The sequence below is a fragment of the Dendrobium catenatum genome, unplaced genomic scaffold (genome assembly GCF_001605985.2).
Source record: "Dendrobium catenatum unplaced genomic scaffold, ASM160598v2 fragScaff_scaffold_1220, whole genome shotgun sequence".
NCBI lineage: Eukaryota > Viridiplantae > Streptophyta > Magnoliopsida > Asparagales > Orchidaceae > Dendrobium > Dendrobium catenatum.
The window spans coordinates 5,155,771-5,182,515 of record NW_021319682.1 but is presented as its reverse complement, the minus strand read 5'-3'; the positions used below and the strand labels follow the sequence as shown (position 1 = coordinate 5,182,515).

Below are 26,745 nucleotides of genomic sequence, written 5' to 3'. Positions count from 1 at the left end.
AATCTCATCTTTGTTTAATTTTGATGTATTTTGAAATGGTTAGTTTTGTCTAAGTTCTAAATACGTTCAATTATTTTTCATTGTCACAGCTGCCCTCACACACCACCTTTGTTGCTCGCCGCCTGCTAGGGCTGTCAAAATTGGGTCATAGGTTGGGTTCGGGTCCAATCCGAAATTGACTTGACACTGTTCGACCCGACCCGAACTCGACCCGCATCCAGTATGTTTTACTAATTATTTAATTCAATTTATTTAAACCTAAATCAAATTAAGATAAGATTTACTTCAATCAATTTAAAATAAAACAAGCTTAATTCAATTTGGACAACATGATTTTTTTTTTTGAAATACAATTTATTCATTTTACAACAATCTTTTAAAACCCACCTAAATTAATTAAAAATGAGTTAAACCAAGTTGATTTTTGGTTTTAAGGTCAACCCGAATCCGACCTGACTTTACAAACGGGTCAAAATCTTAAATCCGAACAAAAATTTTTGGATCGGGTTCGAGTCATGTCAAGTATTACACCTCTACCATCTATTACTTTAAATCACAAAAAAAAAATAATTAAATGCATTTATTTTATATTTTTTTCAAACAACTTCAAAATATTTAAATATATTAGTATATTACATTCATTTTACTTTGCATTTTTTTTTCAAAAGAAATGGCCCTTCAAAAAAAACTCTTTTAAGATTTAATTAATGATGAAGCCAAATCCTATTGAGGATGATAAAATTATTATTATTATATAATTTTTAAATTTTCTATTAGGAACAAACATAAAGGATGTCATTATCATTCTAAGTTTTTTTAGGGCATTTAGGTCAATTAAGATAAATTCATACATACATCAATAAATAAGAAAAATTTAGGACATTTTTTTTAATCCGAAACTCTCAACCAACAAATTGATGTGAGGTGCATATATTCATTCTAAATTGCAAACAATCAAAACAACTAAATTTATTATTTGCTCAAGGGGCATTATCTAAATATTAAGATAGCTTGCATCACTAATTGCTGATTGATAATCACTAGTTATGATAACAACGGACATTGATATTGGTTAAGGATTGATTTAAGGTGTCATTGATGTAGCTAGAATTGGATGTTGTTCGAGGAATATGTATGGTGGTGGTAAGTGTAGGCTTTGATGTTAGTGAATAAATAATGTTTGAAGGTACTAACGAAATTGATCTACATTGATCGATGATCAAAATCAAGTGGCGGTGATGACATGCATCGATGTTAATTGATAGCTAGTGTCGCGTGATGGTGATGATAATTATGTATGTTGGTTTAAACCTAATACATGGTGGCGCCAACAACAATTATCAATGCTAGTTAGGGGATGGTGTTTGGTTATAGTCAAGGAGGGCATCTATATTGGTTGACCACTAACGTCGGGTAGTCCTGACTTGAGGAGTAGGAGTGTCAATTTGGGTCAGCGGTTCGGGTTCGGGTTGAACCGACTTGACCCGGGCATAAGTGGGTTGACCTGAACCTGACCCGCTTAGCTAAATGGGTCAGGATTTCTAACCATAATCCTACCCGCACAGGTTGCCGGGTTGACCCGACCTGACGGGAAACCTGCAAGAATAGTTGTTGAGTCGCAGACGGCGGAGTCGACGAACGGCAGAAGGCGGAGTCAGCAGACGACAAAGTCGAGTGAGGCGGAGTCGGCGGATGATGGACAGTGGAGTCGAGTGAGGTGGATGCCTGAAAAATGTGGGATCCGGGTTAAACTGGTTGACCCACGGGTTGTCGAGTCAACTCGAACCCGACTCATTTTTCAAACGGGTCAGAAATCCGAATCCGGACCGAACCGTTTCAAAAACGGGTTGACTCAAAGCCGAATTTTTTCAAGTTTGATTGGGGTCGGGTTTCAAGTCGTGTCAATTTTTGACACCTTATTAAGGAGCCAACAATGATCTACATATGATGTCTGGAAATGGTGATGGGGGACTTTAATTTTAGTCTATAGTCAAGGTCCAATAATGGTGGGTGGAGCTCTAAAATTTGTAAAATCTAATGTTATAATTAATAAAATTATTTTATGTAAAAATAGTTATATCAAAATATCCTCATATTAGGAGTGGAGGAACCATGGCTTTGTTTTTTTGAGCGATTTTTTGCCTTTTTTGTTTGGAAATGGAGGATTTTTTTTTTATTTGGTTCGTCAAATCACGTTCCCAATAACCCCATTTTTCATTTTTATGCAGTTTTGAGAAAACTTTTTATATATGCTTCTCCGTTAGAAAACTCCATTGCCTAGACTAATATCTTTAAAAACTGCCTTTTACAAAAGCACAGAAAAAACAAACGAAGCCTAAGCATATTTATCTGGCTATGATATTTGAGATTGAACGGACCCTAATTCAATTACTTGATTTCATGAAAAGTATGTTTAAACTCATTTAATGTAAAAAAGAAATCCTCATAGGAAGTATCATAATACACATCACACTTTAATTTGTGGGTCGAAAGTTTTGGCTACCAACTAAGAGGTTGAGTTCGAGTCTTGCGCATGTGTGTGTGAATTTGCCTTATTTGGCCTAAATATAAAAAAAAAAAAATTGGAGACGAAATGTAAATAATTAAGAAGAAATAAATGCCAAAAATTATTTAGAAATAATAAATTATTGGCTGAAAATTGACACAGTGATAAATTTTTATTTAAAATTAGGGGGGATTTCCATACATACCATGATATACCGACCTATTTATATATCTAACCCTCAAAACTTTAATATTTCATTCCTATCACCCATAATTACTTTGATATCAAATATGTCACCCATATTTAATATGAAAGTAATATATAAAAAATATAAATATAATATTAAAATTTTAAATATTAGACATGTAAATAAAATGATATAGAATGGTATTTATGTAAATATCCTTAAAATTATGACTAATAGGGAGAGAAAGAGAATCCAACTCTAACAGCTGCTTTAATAATCTTTAATATTAATTAGTGATCGCAACCTAATATGTAAAAGCTATTCCTCACGCTCCTTTCCTTTATATAAATAGGAGCAGAGCCATTACCATATCACTCACCCCAAAATATATATCAACACTGCTTCCTCTAATCCACTTTAGATTCTCCTCCTCCTCCTCCTCCTCCTCACCCTCTCTCCCCAACTAAACTAATGGAGCGTGTTGCCACAGTTACCTCCGATAAGTTAAACATGGAGATCCTTCCCTTCATCCGCACATACCAGAGCGGCCGCATCGACCGACTGTACCAAAGCAAAATCGTCCCTGCCTCCGTTGATCCCCGCACCGGCGTCTCCTCCCAAGACATCACCATCAATCCCTCTGCTCGCCTTAGTGCCCGCCTCTACCTCCCCCCGACCGCCATCATCTCCCGCACTGCACCAAAGAAACTTCCCGTCATCGTCTATTATCACGGCGGCGGCTTCTGCACATTCTCCGCCTCCTCCTCTCACTACCATTCTTATCTCAACTCTCTCGTCGCTGAGGGCGACGTCATCGCTGTTTCGGTCGATTACCGCCTCGCTCCCGAGCACCCTCTCCCCACTGCCTATGAAGACTCATGGGAGGCCCTCCTCTGGGTCACCGAACACGCCTACGACCATAACTTTGGCCCCGACCGTCGATTCGCTGAATTCGGTGACTTCAGCAAGATCTTTCTAGTCGGCGACAGCGCCGGAGCAAACATAGTGCATAACATGGGGATTAGGCTTGCGGAGAACGGGATGGAAGTGGAGGGGTTGGCTTTAATGCACCCTTTCTTTTGGGGGAAGGAGAGGAATAGTAAGGCCGGGTCATCTATGTTCAAAACAGAGGATTTTGATGCTCTGTGGCCATTTGTGTGCCCGGATACCGTCGGGCTTGATGACCCAAGAGTGAACCCGCTGGCGGAGGGTACGCCTAGTCTTGCGGCTTTGGGAAGCCGGCGGGTGTTGGTTAGCGTAGCAGAGAGGGATTTATTGAGGGAGAGAGGGAGGTCTTATTACGAGAGGCTGAGGGCAAGCGGGTGGGGGAAGAATGAAGCTGTTTTCTTTGAGACCAAGGGGAAGGATCATGTCTTCCATGTCTTTCAAAGGCCGGATGAGAAGGCGGCAGAGTTGATGCGGCATTTGGTCAGTTTCTTGAAGGCGGATAGCATACAAGGAAGATACTCACTACTTATGGAGAGTATTCGAGGAATTGAGGCATCGCAGATATTACAGAACGCCTGAAGCCTGAATTTTGTACTAGTGATATTGCAGAATGCTTATTCTTTTTTATTTGCCCACTAGTTTTTTTACTATATTTTTTAAAAAATTTATTTCTTAAGAAAAAATGCTCTGTTCCAATTCCAACAAAATCTTAGTCTCTTATATTTAAATGAATACTTTTTCATTGCTTTTATTTCATAGCGATTTCATTAACAACAAATTGAATACGAATTTTTATTAATCTTCATAAAATTGATTAATATAAAAAAGAGAATTCGTAAGCTGGGATGAAAGTGTTTTATTTTATAATCCTTACATTTTTTAAATTAACGGCAATTACACACTCTCAACATGGCTCAAACCCTATTTGAATGTAGGGTGTCAAAACTGATCGCAATGGCGGATCTACAGTGAGGCCTTGGGGGCATGGGCCCCCACTGGCCCATGGGCGGATCCCCATGTAGTTGAGGGGGGGCAAATGCCCCCCTCAAAATTTTTTTTTTTAATTTTAGTGAGATATTTTGAAATATTTTGAGTATTTTGGGTATTTTGCCCCTCTTAAAAAATTTTTTTGCCCTCATTTAATCAATCCTAAGCATCTTTGCCCATCCCCCACAAAAAAAAAAATTTTTTGCCCACCCTGAAAAAAAAAGCTGGATCCGCCCCTGCACTGGCCCACTTCCCAATAATTGTTAATCAGGTCATCTTAAGTTATATTAATACAAACATTAACATATATAAGTTTAGATCTAATTTTTTCAGTCTCGCCGTGCTTCTGCCTTCATTTTTTTTTTCCAGATGACATTAGAAGCTCTCTCTTATTTATCTCTCTCTCTCTCCCACTCTCTTTTTTACTTTATATATCTATCTCAAATCTTTTGTTTTTTTGGAAAATTCTCTTCCCTCTTTGTGCCTATGACAACAGCCAATGTGGCAGAATTAGGCCTCTTATTTTTTTTTAAATAATACAATATTATATTTCAAAAAAGATTAGATAAAAGTATGTTGTAATAAGTTAATTAATTAATAAATAATTTTAATAAATCTTAGTAAGTTAATTAATTAACTTAATAATATTAAATTTATAATTTTGTATTATTTCTGATTTTCTTTAACTAAATGTGAATCAACATGTCAAATTAATTTAATAAAAACTTAATTTAGAATTAAGTAGAATATTATTTTATACTAATTTAAACTTGATTAATCTAAATATAGTTCAAAATTAAGACTTAATATAATTAATTTAAATTAAATAATTTTAAGTATAAAATTAATTTATTTGAACTTAATTCATTATCAGTCTTATGGGAGAAATATTCATTTCTTAATGAATAACAATCTACAAAGTGATATATCTATGTTTTTTTTAGGAACAAATATAATTTTGAATGTATTTTTTTTATAATTTTTATTAAAAATGTTTCTCAAAATTTGATATTACACTAAAGAAAAATAGTATTTTGAAAGTAATTTAATGGCTAGTACTAATTTGTGCCCCCATTCAAACAATTTTCTGGCTCCGCCCCTGACTGGTCGGTAGGTCGGATTCAAATTGACCCATTTCTAAATGGGTCAACCTAATACCTACACGATTTTGCAAATAGGACCAGGTTTTCAAACCGAATCTAACTCGCGCAGGTTACGAGTTGAACCGACTTGACAGGCGAAATTTGATGCGTGCAAACAGGCGAGGTGACTTCGCGACAAAGCGCTAGCTTGACGCAACAGTTGGGACCATACGCAGAAGCAGCACACGGTCAAGTTACAGGGTCAAAACAGGTTTATTTCGGATTTCTGGATCAACCTGAATCATAAAGCAAATGGGTCGAAAACTTGAACCCTAACTAGACCCATAAAGCGAACGGGTTGACACGAACCTTTAATTTTCCTGGTTGGGTTCGGATAAGATTTCAGGTCATGTTAGATTTTGACACTCCTATTTTAACGCTTATTTATTCAAAAGAATATTAATATCAATGTTATCTTTAAAATTAAGATTTTGTTTGAGACATTTTTCTTTTTATTTTCAAATACAATTTTTTGGTAAATAATTTTTTTTAAAAGTAATGAAAAATAGTGGTAAAACACTGATATTTTTTTAATAAACTTGAAACGTCGTCAAAATATTATCTTGATCGGGCACGAATCTCTATGCAAAATTGAAGTTGGAAACTTCCGAAATTAAAATTGGGACAGTCTGAACTCTGATTTCAGCAATATAGTCAAACTGAACATCTCTAGAATACAAACCCAACGAAATCAAATCCAATCCAATCCGAGCCCAAATAGGTCCAAATCAAGGGTTAGAAGCGTTGTTGGAAGGTTCGAACACAATTTGGATTACCAAACAATTTCCAAACATAACGTGCTTATAGTCGAATCGAGCGGCTTGACGAAGCGAATCCAACGAGCCCAATATCACCTAATTCCGACATAACTAAGACATTCAAATGTCCATCAAATGGTCCATGATCAAGGGATTCAACATCGACCGTCCATCCTACTCCCCATTTTCCCTTGATCTTCCAACTATTTACGGGTAGAGTCCCTTTTTTTCTTGAAAAGGGGACCCAAGCCAAAGGAATCAAAAGAGAGATCAGAGATTGATCTTGCCTCCTTGCTCCTCCTCGTCCATCGCCTGAGTCTTGCTAGACCACCACCTGAGACCCTGTGTTCCGCCGGACCACCACATGAGGTCCTGAGTCTCGCCATACCACCACATGAGGCCTTGAGCTCCGCCAGACCACCACCTGAGGCCCTGAGTTCCGCCGGACCATCACATGAGGCCCTGAGTTCGACCGGACCACCACATGAGGACCTGAGTTCCGTTGGACCACCACCTAAGGCCCTGAATTCCGCCGGACCACTACTTAAGGCCCTGAGCTCCGCCGGACCTCCACTTGATGCTCGAAGTTCTACCGGATCATCACTAAATGCTCGGAGTTCCACTGGACTATCATCTGATGCCAAACTTCCACTAGACCACGACCTAACGTTTAAGTTCTGTCAACCAACCGACATGCTACCAACTAACGTCTGAACATTCAAGTAGCACCGGACTTATGCCTGTCTACCAAGTGGCACTGGGCCTTCATCCTCTTTGGTCACTAGATTTCAACCACACGGTTGATATTTGTAATCTGATCATCCTCGAAGGCGTGTCAACCCACTTTAACCTACTTAAGTTTTAGTGAAATCAGTTTTAACTAGGCCAGACCCCGTGGTTTTTCTATTTCCCAGGGTTTTCAACGTAAAAAATCTTGTGTTCTCTTTGTGTGTGAGCTGGATATCCGTACAACACTAAGACGTATAATTAAAACTCTATCGCCGTGCATATTCTAGCCCGCAATAAAACTTATCCATCATTTTAATAAAGAAAAGGCATATATTCCAAAAGAGAAATAATAATAATATATATTTGTTTTCATATAAAAATGCATTTTGACTGTTAATCATAAATATTTTTCTAGAAACGGTAAATTCTTTTTTGGTTTTTGGAAGTTTGAAAGTTTAATAGTAAATTAGGTTGGAAGAGTTTAGCGTTAAGTATACTCGATCGAATATTTGTCGGCTTCTCAGTTAACAAATCCCACGACTCGGCGCTGTAAATTCTTTTTTTTTTTTTTTGTTAAGAAAATAATATGAATTAGTTCTATGTCGCATTGACCTTTTTGCGGATACAAAAAAAGGTTGGTGAGAATATTTTAAAAGGGCAAATTAAAATTTGTTGAATTTATATCGATATAAGTTTAAGTAAAGAATCAATTGATATTTTAATTATATTTTTTTTTAGCTTTCTTATCATTTTCTAAATCAACTTTTTAGTACAAAATTCTTGAAAACAATCAAAAAAATATTGACATAAAACTGTAAGCCAGGGTGCCAAATCTTAGAAAGGGGAAGATATAAAACTATGATTATTATATAGGTTTTGTTGTGTCTTGGAGTATTCACGGCGGTAGAGAATTATATAGTTTAACGTCTTAGCATTATACGAAGATCCAGCACACAAGCAGATAAGAGAGAGGGTGTAGCATTCATAAGAGACGCCAGAGTTTTTACGTGGAAAACCCCTAAAAAGGGAAAAAAACTACGGGACCTGGCCCAGTTTGAATGAATCCACTAGTATTTGCAGTCGATTACAAATGAGGCCCTTCTTAGGGAGAAGGCCTTGGCTTGATGGTACAAATGTACATCACATAGAGCGCATTACATGGTGAGAGTTACAATAATCAACAAATACATATTTATTTGGCCAGCAGGACCATAGTCGATAAGATAGATGTCGGAAAGACCGTTGTTTGATGATGGAGGTCGGATGGACTATAGTAGGTGACGGAGGTCAGAAGGGCCGTAGTCGGCAGGAGACCAGGGTCAGAAACACTGTTGTCTGGTGATGGAGGTCGGTAGTATTCTAGGAGAACTCTATGCATCAAGTGGTGGCCTGGTGGAGCTCAAGGCTTCAAGTACTGGTCCAGCGAAAGTCTGGGCCTCATGTGATGTTCTGGTGGAGCACAGGGCCTCAAGTGGTGGTCTGGTAGAAGTCCGGGCCTTAGGTGGTGGTCCGGCAGAAGTCTGGGCCTCAGGTGGTGGCCTGGTGGAGCACAAGGCCTAAAGTGACGGTTCGGTGGAAGTCCGAGCCTTAGGTGGTGATCTGGTGAAAGTCCGGGCCTCAGGTGGTGGTCTGACGGAGTCTGGGCCTCAGGTGGTGGTCCGGTGGAAGTACGAGCCTCAGGTGGTGGTCCGGCGGAGCAACGTCGTGAGGCGGTGGTCCGGTGGAGGTGAGGGCTTTCAGTGGTGGTCCGGCGGAGCAACGACGTCAAGCGGTGGTCCGGCGGAGGTGAGGGACTTAAGTGGTGGTCCGGCGGAGCAACGACGTCAGACGGTGGTCCGACGGAGCAACGACTTCAGATTGTGGTCCGGCCTTAGTGAGGCCATTCAGTGGTGGTTCGGCGGAGCAACGGCGTCAGGTAGTGGTCTAGCAGAGGTGAGGGCCTCAAGTGGTGGTCCGGCGAAGCAACAACGTCAGGCGGTGGTCCGGCGGAGGTGAGGGCCTCAAGTGGTGGTCCGACGGAAGTCCGGCGGTGGTAGAAAAAGGCGAGGGCCTCAAGTTGTGGTCCGACAAAGCAACGGCGTCAGACGGTGGTCTGGCGGAGGTGATGGCCTCAAGTGGTGGTCCGGCGAAGGTCCGGCGGTGGTCCGACGAAACTTCAACTGTGGTCGAGGAGGAGCTTCTTCCTTCTCTTCTCTTCTTCACTTCTTACTTCCCTCCTCTCCTCAAGAGAAATGGGGGGTCTATTTATAGATTTTTTGGAGTGGCATGACCTGTAAATAGATGAGAGATCAAAGGTAAATGGGGAGTGGTTGGATGGACGACCGATATTGAATCCCTTGATCATGCACCGTTTGATGGACATTTGAATGTCTAATTGGCGTCAGAATTCAGTGATCTTGGGCTCGTTGGATTCATCTCGTCGAGCCGCTCGATTCGACTATAAGCTCGTTATGTTTAGAGATAGTTTGGTAATCCAAATTTCTGTTCAAACCTTCCAACAGTGCTTCTAACCCTTGATTTGGACTCATTTGGGCTCGGATTTAGGCGAATTTGATGTCGTTGGGTTTGTATTTCCGAGACGCTCAGTTAGACTATAAGTTTGTTGTAATCGGAGTTTGAATGTTCCCAATTTTAATTTTGGAAGTTTCCAATTTAATTTTGCATCAAGATTCATGACCGATCAAGACAATTTTTGGAGGACGTATCAGGTTTAAAATTTTCTATTTGAAATAAACATATAAGACAAAGGGGCAACATCTAGATATGGAGATAGCGTGCATCAAGAATTGCCGGACCTCCATTTGAAGCCTGAAGTTCTATCGGATCATCACTTGACCCGGAGTTCCACAGGACTATCATCTGATGCCGAACTTCTACTTGACCACGACCCGACGTTGAAGTTTTCTCAACCAACTGCCAGGCTACCAACTAACGCCCGAACATTCAAGTAGCACCGGACTTCTGCCTGTCCACCAAGTGGCACTGGGCCTTCATCCTCTTTAGTCGCTAGATTTCAACCACACGGTTGATATTTGTAATTTGATCACCCTCAAAGACAAGTCAGCCCACTGTAACCTGCTTAAGTTTTAGTGGAATCATTTTTAACTGGACCAGACCCCGTGGTTTTTCTCTTTTCTAGGGTTTTCCACGTAAAAATTCTTGTGCTCTCTCTATATATGAGCTGGATATCCGTACAACGCTAAGACGTAGAATTAAAACTCCATCGCCGCGCATATTCTAGCCCGCAACAAAACTTATCCATCATTTAAAAAAGAAGAAGAAGCATATAGTCCCAAAATATATATATATATATATGTATTTGTGTTCATATAAAAATGCATTTTGACTGTTAATCATAAATATTTTTCTTGAAACGGTAAATTCTTTTTGGATTTTGGAAGTTTGAAAGTTAATAGTAAATTAGGTTGGAAGAGTTTAGCGTTAAGTATACTCGATTGAATGTTTGTGGGCTTCTCAGTCAACGAATCCTACGACTCGGCACTGTAAATTCTTTTTTTTTTTTAATGAAAATAATATGAATTGGTTCGATGTCGCATTTACCTCTTCGTGGATACAAAAAAAAGGTTGGTGAAAATATTTTAAAAGGGCAAATTAAAATATGTTGAATTTATATCGATATAAGTTTAAGTAAAGAATCAATTGATATTTTATTTATGTTACAAAAATTCTTGAAAACAATCAAAAAAAATATTGACATAAAACTGTAAGCGATGGAGCCAAATCTTCGATCGGGGATGATATAAAACTATGATTTTTATATAGGTTTAAATTTTCTATTAGAAATAAACATATAAGACAAAGGGGCAACATCTAGATATGGAGATAGCCTGCATCAAGAATTGCCGACTAACAGTCTCTCATGGTGGTAACTAATAACATATACAGCAATGTACTTCGGCAGTTACTTGTATTTACAACCTTAACATTAGTTTAGTCTATTTAAATGTCACTGTATCAGCCTCTAGACAGATATGAAATAATATTTTCTTCTTTCCGTTTTCTCTGGGCACTTCTATTATCCTTCTTCTCTGGCTCTGCTCTCATGGTATTAGAGCCAATTAGGAAGATCAAGAACCCATGGATCCCTTGCCTCCTCCCTCCTCCTCCTCTTCCTCCACCCAAACTGGCATAACTGGCACGACCGCCGGCATACCGCCTAACCTCAAGTTTCTTGTCTCCAATATCAAGAACCTTGCCCCTCATCATCTCACACTGGAGAACTACCCCATCTGGCGGGTTCAGCTGCTACAACAATTCACTGCGAACGGCTTTGCCGGACATCTTCTTGGATCCGTCCAACTGCCCCTTGACACCGCCTCAGTTGATTACGCTCAATGGCTTCTAGTCGATAGCAACCTCCTCTCCGCACTCTTCTCTACGGTATCCCAATCCATCTTACCCTACATCATCACGTCCTCCACTGCCCACGAGGCCTGGACGGTTCTTGAGTGGCGACTTCAACCAACGAGTCGCTCCCGGGTGATCCAGCTCAAGAACGAGCTCTATCGCACCCAAATGAAGGACCTCTCTGTTCAACAGTACCTCACCCGCAGCAAGCAAATCGTGGAAAACATCTCCGCATCTGGCGCCAAGATCGAATCAGAAGACGTTATGCTACACATTCTTACCAGCCTTCCCCCAACGTACAATTCCTTCAAATCGACCATCCGAAATTCACTTCTGCCTATCAATATTGACACATTTTATGCTCTTCTGTGTAATGAAGAAATTCATCTCCAACAAGAAAATCTTCAAGAACTGAATGGCAACACCAATCCCGCGGCTCTCTATGCCGCCCCGCCCAATTCGTTTCGCAATCGCAATAACAACTACAGACGCCCGACCAAACCGAAGAACCAACAATCTTCTCAACCTGCTCCTGTAACCGCCAGCCACATCTACTCCGCAATCGTCGTCAAGGCCAATCTGTCAAATTTGCAGCAAAATCGGACACATCGCCCTCAACTGTTGGCACCGCAACAACCCCAAGTATGCTCCGACCGACACACGCCAACCACGGGCTCTGTTTGCAAATCCGGCAGCCCCTGTCAGTCAATACTGGATTCTTGACTTCGGGGCATCCTCCCACCTCACTACGGACGCCAATCAGCTCTAGTACCCGACGGCTTACCAAGGCTCGGACACGGTCTCAACTGCCAACGGTAACTCCCTTCTCGTCAACAGTACCGGTCAAGGTCTTCTTCCTTTGCCGGACACCGCTCGTAAGTTAAAACTTAACAATCTACTACACGTTCCTTCTCTTACTCACAACCTCCTGTCCGTTTCAAAACTTACTACATATAATTATGTTTCCATTTCTTTCGATACTAACGGTTTTGTCATCAAGGACTCACGAGACCACCGTCCACTTCTTCATGGACAACTTCGTAGCGGTCCCTACCACATTAGTGCAGCACCGGCACACAAGAACACTGCTCTCACGGTCACCACCACCGCCCCGAACTACTAGCATTCGCGCCTTTGCCATCCGAACAAAGACACTCATCTTCTTCTTTCTAGACTGTTTCTTGAAATTCACACTGTACACCGTTCTTTTATATGCAATTCTTGTAACCAGGCCAAGAGCCACAAATTAGTCTTTAATAAAAGAATTACGGTTACCACTGCACCCTTCGAGCTCATTCACACTGAGTAACAATGGACATCGATGTTGGTTGATAAACATTTTAAGATGGCGGCGATGTTGGTTGATATCAATGTTGCTCGGGAAAAAAATATATGATGGTCACAAGTGTATGCTTTGATATTGGTAATCAATAATGTTTGGATATATCAAAGCCAGACATCAATATTGATTGAAGATTAATATTAGGTAATGGCTAGTTTCATGTAATGGTGACAATAATCATCGTTGTTGGCTTACAAATAGTGTTTGGTGCTGGCAACAACAATGATCCGATGGATGATTTTAAGGCAATGTACAATTTGAATGTTGATCACGTGTCTTATGTATTTCTTCAAGGATCTTTGTTTAAAACACTGTATATTCAACAATCTCAGGGGTTTCAAGACTCTCTCCATCGCAATCATGTATGTCGGCTGAAGAAAATCCTTTATGGTCTCAAACAGTCCCCACGTCATTAGTATGCCACTCTCTCGGGTCATTTACAAATTTTTTGGCTTTAGATTTAGTGCAGCTGAACCTTCGTTACTAATTTATTATTCCTATGCATTTTTTATGTTCATTCTAATTTATTTGAATGATATTTTGTTAGCAAGCAATGATCAACATGCTTTGACTAATTTACTTGAGAACTTGCAAGCAAAGTTTTCAATTCGAAATCTTGGATCTTTATCACATTTCATCCGCATCCAAGTTACCTTACACTACTTATAGACTGCACTTGAATCAATAGCAGAATGCCCAAATGATTCTTACACGTGCAGGCATGCAAAATGCTAAAGCAGTTTCTACTCCAAGTTTGGTTAAACCGGATTAGGGGTGCAATCGAGTTGAGTCGAGCTCGAGCTCGACTCATCTCACGAAAAGAATCGAGGCGAGCGGATCGTCGAGCTCCTTCCTGACCTGAGTCGTTTGCGAATCCCGCCGTCGCCTCGTCGTCGAAGCCGCAAGGTCGTCCTCCCAAGCCGTGAGCTCCGTTGTCCCGTCGAAGCCCGCTCCCGTTGCGAATCCCGCTCCCGCCTACGAAATCTGATTCCTGAATCTTGCTCCCGCCTGCGAATCCCGCTTCCTCCCACCTACGAAATCTGATTCCCGAGTCCTGCTCCCGCCTACAAATCCTGCTCTAGCCTATGAATCACGTTCTCACCTGCGTCGTCTTCTCTTACGCGAGCTACTCGACGAGCTCTCGAGTCGAACAATGGAGTGTTAGAACTCGGGCTCGTTAAGCCTACAAGCTCGAAATTGAGTTCGAGCTCGACTTACGAGCTCAATAAACTCGAATCTTCGGTTGCACCTCTAAACCGGATTTTTTTTTTTTAGTTAGTCATTACATCAGCTTAGCTAGAAGACGAAATAGTGGCCGCTAGCTGTTAGATGCTGCCGCCATCGACGGCGACATCACCCAAGTTGCAACCGGTAACAGCCAAAATGGTGTCCTAAATGACGGCGAGAACTACTTTTTTAAGTATTAGAGAGTTTTTCATAAATAAATAATTCTAAATATTAGTAGATATGTAAATATAAGAAATTTCATGCCATGTATGTAAATCCGTCAAATTTGAACAGAAAATACTCTCCAATTTTGTTATAGTCTCCACAGCTCAAAGAAGTTAGAGCCTCCACAGCTCAAAGAAGAAGTCACAAACTTACCCGTCTTTTCTCTCCAAACCCAACTATGAGCTCTGAAAGCGCCACCGCTACCGCCGCTGGCGACGATGACATAATCTTCGACTTGCTCACCTTAATCCGAGTTTACCGCAGCGGGCGCGTCGAGCGCTTCGAACCCACGGAATTCCTTCCCCCGTCATTCGACCAAACCACTGGTGTTGACTCCAAGGACATCACTATCAATCCTTCCACTGACCTCGCTGCCCGTCTCTACCTTCCATCTTCAACCACCAAAATGGACGGCAAGCTCCCAGTCGTTATCTTTTACCACGGCGGCGGGTTCTGCGTCCATCGCGCCGCCTCCGCCCACTACCACAACTACCTCAACCACCTCACAGCGAAAGCCAAAATACTCGCCGTGTCCATCGACTACCGCCTGGCTCCCGAACACCCCATCCCCGCGGCTTACGATGACTCCTGGGAGGCGCTTCGGTGGGTGGCTCAACTTCAACACTCGGAAGCTTGGCTCTCCAAATTCGGCGACTTGGACAAGATCTTCTTAGCCGGCGACAGCGCCGGGGCGAACATAGTGCATAATTTGGGGATGAGATTGGGAAAAGAGGGGAAGAAGGTGGAGGGTATGGTGCTCATGAACCCTTTCTTTTGGGGGAAGGAAAGGATTGGTTGGGAAGGGGAGGAAAGGGAAGGGGTCACGATAAAGGCAGAGGTTGCTGATGGCCTGTGGCCATTTCTGTGCCCGGAGTCGATTGCTGGGAACGATGACCCGATGTTGAATCCATGGGCGGAAGGTGCGATGAGTTTGGCGGGGTTGGGTTGCGGGAGAGTGCTGGTGACCGTTGGAGAGAAGGATTTGCTTTTGGATAGAGCTAGAGTTTACACCGAGAAGGTGAAGGAGAGTGGGTGGGGAGGTGCCATTGAGCTCGTTGTGGCGGAAGGGGAGAATCATGGTTTCTTTTTGTCGTACCCGGGGAACAAGAAAGCGGAGGCGTTCATGGAGCGCTTTGTTGGTTACTGCAACAATTAGGGTCGGGGGGCCATTCCTCTGTATCTTTCCAAGCCTTCCATCTCTTTGGTTCCTGTGGAATTTTGAAACTTTAATTTTCTATTAAGGTATTTGTTTAGCTTTGTTTTTTTTTAAATATGTTTATTTAGCATAATCTTTTATTATTTTTATCTTTTAAATTAAGCTATTTTTTAAAAACAATCAAAATAGTTTTGGGACTTTTTGAGCATTTTTAAAAATAACTATCATAAAGACCACCATGATTGTCATCTTGGTCACACCTATTGTAGCTACTATCCTATTGACGACCACCACCATCATTAGCTAAGAGTCTATTTGTGTTAACTTTCTCGCAACTTTACATTTGTTATTTGGTTATTATTTTCTTGCCAGTTCTTAGAAAATTTCATGGTAGGAATTACTTTTTACAACTAAATTTGCTAATGTAATGTAGTTATAAGAAAAAATTGTCTAACTTTAAAAAAAAAAAAAAAAACTTTTATAATACTAAAATAACTTTGAAAAAAAGGTTGTTTTCCTCACTATAACTTCACAATCTTCACAATCAACTTTATAAAATATTGCATTTATCCCAAGTGGAACTTAAGTCAACTTATTTGATATGTCAAAAAAAAAATAAGAATATAAGAATAATATTTTCTTAGATATTAAACATGTTTTGTTTCATTTCAAAAAAAAAAATCCAAAAAAAAGAAGCAATCCTAAACAACCCCTTAAAAATATAAGAATGGGGACTTAAATTATTTTATTGAGGTGGAGAATATAAAAAGAAAAATAATGAAGCATTGATCACTTGAACAATTTTCACCACCTTAAAATATAGTGCAAGATAACACCCTTTTTCAGTCAAGTAAAATTTGTGTTAACATAATATTATGAAACTACTAAAAATTTGATGCTTCAACAGCAGAATAATAACAGCGGTTTTAAAACCGCTGCTATAGCGGATATAAACATCAGTTTTTACCGCTGCCAAATTTTCATCAAATCACGGGCATAGCGGTTTTAAAACAACAATTTTAACCTAGCTTTCCTTCGCCTCCTCACGCACGCAAGCAAACCAAAGACCCCCACTGCCGTAGCCGAACTCGTCGCCATACCCAGCCCTAGCCGAACCCTTTGCTTCCTCCTCCTTCGCACGCCATATGAAGAGCCGAAGCCCTCCCGTTGCCCCTCTGTTTTTAGCGACTCGAGCCCGACGAAACTATTTGAATCGGCCTCCTCTCTCAAACAGGTAACCAGTTCCTTCTTTCTTCTCCTTCCCTCTTTCCCTCTTTCTTTCGTTTTTTTCTTCTTCTTCTTCTTCTTTTTTTTTTTTTTTGATTTTCCGTTGGGATATTTGCCAATGCTTCAGGTTTGTGTCTTTTTCTTGTTCATTTTCTTTGGTTCTTTCTTTGCAATTTGTTGTTGTAAGTTTATGGTGGTGCTTGCTGCGGAGCAGTTGAAGGAAAGCAACTTCATTGGCAAACATCAACTTTAGTGGTGAGAGCAGGTCGGCCTTTCTTCCACGACTCCAGTCTATAGCGGAAAAAAAAATCTACCAAAATCGGGTCAGAATCCCTTCTCTCTATCTCTCTCTCAATCTTTTTTATTCCCTGCGGAGCAGACAATGCCTCGTTATTGTTTTTTGTTGTTTGGATTACTAGGGCAGCTATGGATTAGATTTTGTTCCTCTTCCTCATTTAAGCTGCAGTATTTTTTAAAGTAAGATCAGCTTATCGTTTATTGTTGTTTGGATTACTAGGGTAACTATTTTACAAGTAGGATCAACTTATTAAGGAAGAAACAAAACAACAACAACAATAAAAAAACAGAAAATATTCTGGAATAAATAAAAATAATAATTTGCATCCCTTAAAAACATAAAATCCGGTATAAAACAACAATTTCATTACTGGATCTCTCAGTTTTCTTTGGAAATAAATCGGAAACTTGTCGAATTCAATCACATATATATAGTGCTCACATCACTCAGTACATTCAGAAAAATTTCATTTTGGTTGATGATTGCAAAAAAGCATAATTCCTGAAGCTTTGAGATGCTTCTAGTGGCAGAACATGTTCTGAAGATTGGGCAATAAAATCCAGAGGAGTTCCACAGTGTTATCTGCTGGATGTGAACTATTAAGGAACACAGATTCCAGGAGTGTTATATATTTGCTGGAGCCAAGTGATGTAAACTCATGGATCAGTGTTGCAATGAGAATAAGAAGAATGAAGAAATATGTTATTTCTTTGGTGCTTGATAAGGTCCAGTATTCAGGTCTTCTTCTTCTTCTCTAGTGATGATTTCAACTAAAGGTAATTTTTTCTTGATCCACTTCTGGTTTTGTTTCTATAACCAGATATTAGTGATCAATGCTTATATTGTTAAGAAAGTGTAATATTACTTTGTTTCATTTAAACTCTAGGAAATTCTTTGTTTTTTTCTTTAATTCTAATAGATTATTATTCTGCTTCAAGTTTGTACTTAAGGAACATTTTGTTTGCTTTAATTCTTCTTTTGCTTTTAAGATATTTGTAGGTTCTTGCTTGATGTTCATCCTACATTCAGTTTATATTTCAATGCAAGAGAATCCACTCACCATCTTGAATTAATACATCATAATGTATTTAGGATATTCAATTTATTACTCATTTTAACTGTGTAATGAACTGCTTACCCAAAATATTGTTTTTTTAACTTATTTGTTGGCAAGATAAATAAAAATTTTCTCTGTTGCCAGTAGCATGACTTTAATCTAAAAAATGGAAGATATGGATCGCATTATGTTGACTCCATGTCCACCAAAAATCCTGCGCCTATTGCAAAATGTGCATTGAACAACATACGTTGCTCAGTTCAAATTTGCTTTCATCTGCTTGCATTCTTTAGCTTCCACCCCATTTAAATTTCGTTCTTGATTGTCTTTTTGTTATTTATCTAACATGCATAAACTTTTTTCCTTTGATTAACAGAGAGTAGAAACAAGAACCACTTGAAGCACCAAAATATCGTGATCGTGTAAAGAATGCAGAGAAGATCATAATTCTGATTATGAGCCCTCAGAGTTGGGTTCATTTCATGGAGCAGCTCCTCCCGGGACAGTTGATTTATGGCCAATATCATTTGTCAAGTTTAATCCAAAAGTTTAATGACAAGCTTCACTTTTAGTTTTTCAAATTCATTTGCATCTTTAAAAGTCTTATCTGGTTATTCTTAATCCAGAAGACTATTGTATGAATTCCAAAATACTTGTTTTGAATGTGATTAGTATATTCCTTTTAATTCATACAAACAAAGCTAAGTTTGACTGAGGTTTAGTTTTTTGTTGTTGTTGTTTATATTCACTAAATTTGTATTTGTATATTATTTTATGTGAATTTGTAATTTGATCACAAAATTCAATTTTTTGGCATTATATATTTTTTTTAATCTATGCTGCATTTTAGCAGCGGTTTTAACCCCTATTAAAAGCGCTGCTAATGCCCTCCTACAGCAGCATTTATGAAACCGCTGCTAAAGCCTTTCCAGCGAAAGCAAATACAGCGGATGTGCAGCGGTTTTTAAACCGCTGCAAATAAATTAGCGGGTGTTTAAACCGCTGTCGTAGGCCATAAAAAGTGTTGCGAAAGCCTGATTTTTTAGTAGCTATAAAAACTATCATGGGGAGATCAATAGTTACAACATTGATTTGCAATTGATGTCATTCACACTTGTAAGAATGGCTCACCAAAATATTGATTGTGACTAGCCCAAAGAAGAGGAAAATGAATAAGATGGTAATTATTTTTAGATCTAATATACTTATTAGTTTATGCCTTGGGACCTTTCATTCCTCTTACTAGAGAGCTAATGCCCTTGTAGGGTCAATAACTATCACTTCATTAGAATGTTTTTAATTTGGGCCATTTATCTGTAGTATTATAATTCATCTTAAGTATACAAGCTAAAGACTATTTTTAGACAAATATTTTGTGGGGAAAATAAATGCAACACAGATTTAGTGTTCCTATTTTGTAATCGAATACTGTATTAAAAATAAAGTACTGTCTTGAGAGGCTGATACAATATTCTACAATGATTTTAAAATCAAAATAACTTGGAAAAGTGATATTTCTAATAAGTATGTTAGACCTAAAAAAATAGTTAAGATGAGTGTGTTTTCATTATTGTTATATTTTAGTTTACTTAATAATATATTTTAAGATAATTTATTTATTTTTATATTATTTTTAGTTCAATTTTTAATTTAGATATTTGATTATTTCGATTAATTTATGGGTTAATTAATTAGTTAATTACAAATTATCTTTTTACCATATGATAATTAAAATTTGATTTTATATGGATTTATAAGTATTATATCATGATTTAAAATATTAAATAGATAAATCTTACAATATTGAAAGTTTCCTACATTTGCAAACTATATTGGGATATGCAATAAGTTTAGAAAATCAGATCTAAAATACCCCTAAAACTAACGTAGACGCCAAACATACAACCGATTGAGTTTGGGTTCTAATTACCAAAAATAATATTTTTTTGCAAATTGAATAAAATTGAAGATTGTATAGTAAAGTAAAAAAACAAATGTTTCAATAGGGCCCTAAGGTTGGAGAATCATACAATCATTGGCTTATAAATCCTAGGGCCATCTAAGTTCAAGAATACTCACTACACTAAAGCAAACGTTTGGTGGTATTCGCCTGTAGCACCTCTATGTGGTAGCAATGAAGGCTACTGACCCCCTTAGGTTCTTTTGCTCATTTGATCATCACCATCCCTGACAGTTTATGCAAACAAATAATAGAAATAGTGGTTAGAAGTTATTACTGGGAAATAATAAATGCAAATTTAATTTTAAAAGAAAATGCATAGTCACCTTTCTTCGTGCTTCTTTTTTTACTTTCGTAATTTGAGGAATGTTTTACAAGTTTTAAAGCTTGTATACAGGTGATGGAAGAAAAATAGAGAGGGAAAGAGAAAGAAGAGTAGGTAGAGAGAGAGAGAGAGAGAAAGGAGTATAGCAATGCACCAAACTTACCATTTTAAAATTTATATTCCTTTTCATATAGACTAACTCATGAATGCACAATAAAACTTTTAAATTTCTCCTTGTTCTAGCTTTCAAATCACAAATGTTAACCTCTACATATGTACAACGATCAATGCAAGCAACATATGCGATGATCGATTATTATTGGTAAACAATACATCATTGATAACGAAGATAGGAGTGTCTTGATCATAATGCAAAGATTTAAAACTTTGTCCGATTACCAAATGGTTCATATCGATGCATTCCGGACATCCAATATACCAACAAGAAGTTGTTCGTATGCGCCAATGTGTTAGTGGATGCGATGCTAGCAAAAACTATCCAATAGCTTACACTTGTTAAACAGGCTTCGTCGATGAGTTTAGAGCATCGAATTTAATCAAAGAGGGATCCCTCACAATCAAACTGAACGAAAGCGATCAAAATTGACTGACTACGGACATATGTGACGTTGCCCAAATGTCGTCTGTTTGCAAAATGAATATCTTTGTTAGCTTCAGAATGTCAAACATACTAGAAAATGACTTATACTGCATGGATCTTGCACAAGCAAAAATGTAAAACTTGATGACGTATGAGGCGATGACAACACACAAATTAAGTATAAAAAAGAAGAAGATAAATAAATAATAATAAATAATAGTAATAAAGAATAATAAATAGATATAAATAATAAAATATAATATAATATTAAAATTTATTTTATCTTTTTAATTTAAATATAAACCTAAATTCTGCACATATATTTTTATGTTTTATTAATATGTAATTATCTATATTTTCATGATATATTTATGTAATCATATAATTATTAAAATATTATAATTTTGTTTTATATAATCATTAGATATAAAATTCTGTGAGCTTTTTATTCTAACTTTTGCTAATATATAAGTACAAAGTCTTTATTCATTATCTTTAAAATAAGGGTAAGTGCATAATTTCAAATGAATATAAAGTCAAATTCTGACATGTGTATGCTCTCAAATAAACGTCTCTCTTGCCCTTGCTTTGCACCGCCTATGTATGTCTAAGGGATAATCATAATAATAAAAAAAATGATGAGCTCATTCCTTCCACAAAGGTTGATTTTATCTGTCGCATACAAGCCATTCTGTATACTTATGCGTCCTGATGCATGTTCTCAACCGCCTTATTCTGCTAAAAAATAAAATCAAGAATAATACAACCCAAGTCTCTATCTCATTCTCTAGTTCACGCATCTATCCATCACTTCGCTCCTGTTCACAAGCTTTTTCAAGTCTCAGCTTCTCCTCCAACAGCAGCTCGAGCTCCACCTTGCCAAACCTTCCCCCTCTTCTACTTCTCTACATGCCTACTATTCTATGCTTTATCCCTCCAATCATTACATACAAACAGCCGATTCATATAGCAGCTCTTACTCCCTTCCATTCGTTCTCACATCTATACAGCCCTCAACCTCTCATTAACTCCACCAGTCATCAATCCACAAGCCCACTCCACTAGATCTTCATATTTACAACTCCTCCAATCCCAACTTCACCACTTGTCTGTTCATATAAAAGCCACCAAACTCTCTTAACCTTCCTCTCTCTATTTATATATATATATATAAAACAAAAAAAAAATCAGAAAATAAAAGTAATAAAACTTTCCAGCCTCGCCGCAAATCTCTGTCATCGTCGTCTTACTTGCTTTTCATCATCTTACTTGCTTGTCAGGATATATTATTCGTCAAACTTAAAGCTCAAATCACGTCTTCGACGTTCGCAACGCACCGGACAACCGCCTATACACGTGTTTATTGCGCGTTGTGGGATGGAAGCCCGGTGCGACGCTTACGGCGAAGCGGGGTTACTTATAAGTACCCGTACGAGGAGAAATAATTGTGCTTTCAAATAGGTACATTCAAGGACCCCATACACGCCTTTATTACGCATGGTGGGACTGAAGATTACGGCCGCGGTGTCTACGTAAATGGACACCAACTATATATGGATTTATTGCTCGTGGTGGCTAGACCTAGAATTCCTATAGATACCCCCAATGCGGGGGAGACGCCGGAATAATGCCAAAAATTTTACTGAGAAAATTTGAACATAATAATCTGTCAAAATTATTGAATATGAACTTGATTAAAAAAAAAAGAGATTATGTCAAAAAGAATTAAATAAAAAAAGAAATAAATAATAAAATTACAAGCACGCCAAGGAAGTATTATAAGAAAAAAAATCAATGCAACACTCATCAATTTATAATTTTGCTTAGTAAAAGTATTCTTGCTTTTGGAGTTGTACCTTGGACAAATCAGATGAAGTTTCTTAATCTTTTGTTCCTTATGGAATATATTAAGAACTAGCCAAATTTGATAGTTAATGCAATAAACATAAAACATAGAGATGTGAAAAAGTCCCATGAAATCAAATGAGGTGGAAGTTGATGCATACAAAAAGTTTGAAAATATCTCACATGATATTATTGTCACGACCCGGCCCGGTAAGCTCGCATAGGCGAGGCGGGAACAGAGGTCAGACAGCATGAAAATAAGCCTTCAAAGCATAACATCAAATCATCTTCAACTATATAATGAAAGAGCCACTAAAGTAAATCCAAGTAAAGCTTTTATTTTTCATTCATCTTTCAAAAGAAACATGTACATAGAGATTTCTTCCAAGAGAAGGGATCCAAACAATCTAACTCTCTCAAAAATTTTACATATACATCCATTTATAATCAAAATAACAAAACTCAAAAGAACCTGCATCCCGTCGTCTCCCTACAACGGTAAGTGCGTTTGACGATCAAAAGACCAAATTTAATAATTTGGGATATTTGTTGAATTCAAATTACATAATTTTGACATATTTCTTGAACCCAAATTTAATAATTAGAAAGATTTGTTGAACTCAAATGAAATCATTTTAAAATATTTCTTTTTGAACAAAAATTAATACTTTTGGGAGATATTTTGAATTCAAACTAAATAATTTTTCTTTAAAGAATATTTGAGCTTGTAATTTTGCTCTTTCATTCCAAACAGATTAATGATATTACTCATGATATGACTTTAAATCAGTTAGCAAAAATAATTATTACAGATAATTGCAATCATAGCCAAGGGAATGATGCATTTATTATCTTCCTCACTACCCTATGCTGATGCTAACGATGAACAAAAAAAAATCAGCCACCCTTGGATCAATCTCAACATACATGCTGATATAAATTCAAGAAATTGATAGTGAGGCCAATGTGACAAAAAATATATATATCTAATACGAGCCCACACTTTCTTGTATGTTGCTTGAGATGCATTTTTATTTTGTTAGAATTGACTTGATCCAAGCCAAATATTAAAGTAGTGGAAAACCCAAATAAAACTTTGATTTTTTTTATTTGGTTTAAAAGCTTTCTGATTGATACCAAAAAGCATCAAAATGAGACCCAACAAGCTATACAAGTGCCACCATTATTTAATTCAACAAAATCAAAGAAACTCCTTTTAATTTGTTTCAAATCATTATCTGATTAAAATAAGTGCATAAATTGGTTTGATGCTTGATATAAATATATCAAATAATAATGATGAACAAAAGATGCTTACTATTGCGTAAATTTGGTAACTTACTGAAACAAGAAAATTTGGTGAATATCATTACTAATTAGTGTATTTTTATAAAAATGATTGATAAAGGAAAGAGATTCATTGTTTTTTTTTTTTTTTTTTTTCTTTTTTTTTTTTTTTTTTTTTTTTTTTTTTTGAGAAAATAAAGAGATTCATTGTTGAGCTCATGCATCAGATCAAATATGATATATCAATAATGAGATTAGTGAGGCATCCAAATATGACACAATTTGCTGAAGTCATCTACATAACAAACAAAAAATCAAGATTTATTTTGTGATGGAATATGCCAAAGGAGGTGAACTTTTTCAACAAGATTGTTAAGGAAGACATATGAGAATACCCATTCATGAAATTTAAAGTACACTTGAAAGACACACTATATTGAAGGCTATAATAAATAAAATAAATAAAGAATCAAAACGCCATCGGATCCGCACCACTTTTACAAGCGGACAGAAGGCATTTAATGCCCCCTTATGCATTCAAAAATAAGTTTCTCAATTTCAATATAATGCATCAAGCAGAGTGTTGACACCTCTAAAATGCGTGTAGCAGCCTTGGGAAGCAAGCGACTGCCCCGAGAAGAGTGCTCTCGCTTAGGGAAGCAAGTCACCACATCGAGAAGCGTGCATATTAAATTTTAAAAGCCTAATATACATGCCATTTAATCCCCGATGATGGCCGTGATGAATGTCTATATCAACCAGAGGGGATTCTACACCTTCAAATAATTCCAAATGCTTATGAAATACAAAATTTTTTCAAATGACTCTAATTCAGCCCTGATGATGGCCGTGTTGAAAGTCTATATCAACCGAAGGGGATCAACTATTTAAATGCCCTCAAATTTTTTCAAAATATAAATATTTTGAAATCCCAAAGTCGCCCTGATGATGGCCGTGTTGAAAGCTAATCTCAACCGGAGGGGACTTCAAAACATGCATATTTTGAACAAAATCTTGATAAATTTTAAAATATTCAAATAAATTTATTATTTAAAACTTAAAGAAATATTCCATCCATCATCCGCAAACGTTTGTTAAAGATGATAAATTTCAGAATAACTTCAACTCATAAAGAGCAAAATGTCTAATTGAATGTATCACTATGATTCATTCTCAAATGATTTCTCGCCAGCGGAGACGTGGCATGTGCCCTCTAACCGGGTGGTTTTTCTGCAAAATAGCACCACTATATTACGGTTACGGTCAAAGCCCGTATGTTCTCCAATGGTTAAAAGCCCCTTGAGTAATGAATTATAGGATGCATTTAATAAGGCATAAAGCTTTCTGTTAGCTAAGGTTGACTAAAATTTGTCTCCTTAAACAATCATCCACCCCATATCGACAAGGATCCTTCTATCAGGTTGGGTCGACTACCTCCTCTGACTAAGTAGACTAGGGACCACGATAGCCTGGGACGACGGAACTATGGGATCTTGATCGGGCTCATCATCATTCTCCCCACCATCCGCTTTGAGTATAAAAATAATAAATTTATAAATTTACAAAAAAATTCACATGTTGCTACTATATGCTAAGTATTTTGTACCTACTTCATGACTAGTCTTAATCGAAAGTGCTCTCTCGTGATCGAGAGGGGTAATTAACTATAGGGGCTTGCGCCTATAGGAAACCTAGAACCAGATCATAAAGTCCTCACAAAATGAGGGCGAAATCTCTGGGTGGTGCCTTATCCCAAAGTTCATCTGCCTTCTGAAAATTTGACCCGGAACATCGTTAAAACTCTCCTACGCAGGGAAGGCCGGGACACGAATTTTCGGAGCCCACAACAAACATCTATAATGCAAATGTAAGAAGTGAAATTTTGTTTCCACCATATATATGCCTCATACTAATCTTAACTTACACCAACAAGGTATCCATCATAGAAATAAAAGAATGCATCCTAACACGTCATTATTACAAATCAATTTTATCCATATAGGCTAAATGCAAGTGGGAGAAGACAGTAAATAGAAGTTTCACATGATCATCTATTAGTGAGTGCTATATTCAACACATGCCTTATCACAATGTGGAGAAATATCCATAAGTTTAATATCTTTTTTTAGCACTACTGAATTTCAAGAAAGAAACATTGACTAGCCTACAAAGCATCCTTCCAAACTTTACTGTTTAAGAAGGCAAAATCGAATAGAAATTTTATTGTTTATTCAAACTCAAGTAGATAAATATGAATGAGAATTTTCAGCAAATTTCTATTTCAAATCCTCCTTTTATATTATAAGAACCTATATGAATGAATAGAGAGAAGGGGAAATCAAAATGTGTATATCAATTAAAACTTGTTAGATAACGGTTATTATCATCTGTTAGAAAATCATACTTAAAACTATTTTCAATTCGGTATGGGTGGAACCCTTGAGTGTCGAGGGCCCCCTAAAAAAATAAAAAAATGTTTATTACATGAATTTTTAGGTAATTTGTCCCTCTCCATCTTTTTGTTTTTTACTCTTTATTATAAAAATCTTTAAGCAATTGCCAACCCCCCC

The 26,745-nt window shown here is 37.6% G+C and overlaps 2 protein-coding genes and 1 long non-coding RNA gene across 5 annotated transcripts; all 3 read left to right on the top strand.

Annotated features, from left to right (window-relative positions):
- The first annotated feature begins 3,090 nt into the window (after positions 1–3,090).
- On the top strand, positions 3,091–4,271 carry LOC110101228 (probable carboxylesterase 2). The gene has a single exon (XM_020829028.2). The coding sequence runs from the start codon at positions 3,165–3,167 to the stop codon at positions 4,218–4,220; it is 1,056 nt and encodes a 351-aa protein (XP_020684687.2). The 5' UTR covers positions 3,091–3,164; the 3' UTR covers positions 4,221–4,271.
- A 10,256-nt stretch (positions 4,272–14,527) lies between these two features.
- LOC114578336 (probable carboxylesterase 2) lies at positions 14,528–15,932 on the top strand. The gene has a single exon (XM_028699148.1). The coding sequence runs from the start codon at positions 14,598–14,600 to the stop codon at positions 15,573–15,575; it is 978 nt and encodes a 325-aa protein (XP_028554981.1). The 5' UTR covers positions 14,528–14,597; the 3' UTR covers positions 15,576–15,932.
- A 532-nt stretch (positions 15,933–16,464) lies between these two features.
- On the top strand, positions 16,465–18,872 carry LOC110101265. Of its 3 annotated transcripts, none has more exons than XR_002303669.2 (3): positions 16,465–17,279; positions 17,625–17,876; positions 18,534–18,872. It is a non-coding gene; the product is annotated as an uncharacterized LOC110101265 (long non-coding RNA). The 3 variants fall into 3 exon arrangements; XR_002303667.2 differs by having other exon boundaries at positions 16,467–17,125; positions 17,631–17,876; XR_003702277.1 differs by lacking the exon at positions 17,625–17,876 and having other exon boundaries at positions 16,477–17,125.
- Positions 18,873–26,745: the final 7,873 nt, after the last annotated feature.

Bases quoted from the DNA above. Each gene is read 5' to 3' on its own strand.
- LOC110101228 (XM_020829028.2), top strand. From the start codon at position 3,165: ATGGAGCGTGTTGCCACAGTTACCTCCGATAAGTTAAACATGGAGATC.
- LOC114578336 (XM_028699148.1), top strand. From the start codon at position 14,598: ATGAGCTCTGAAAGCGCCACCGCTACCGCCGCTGGCGACGATGACATA.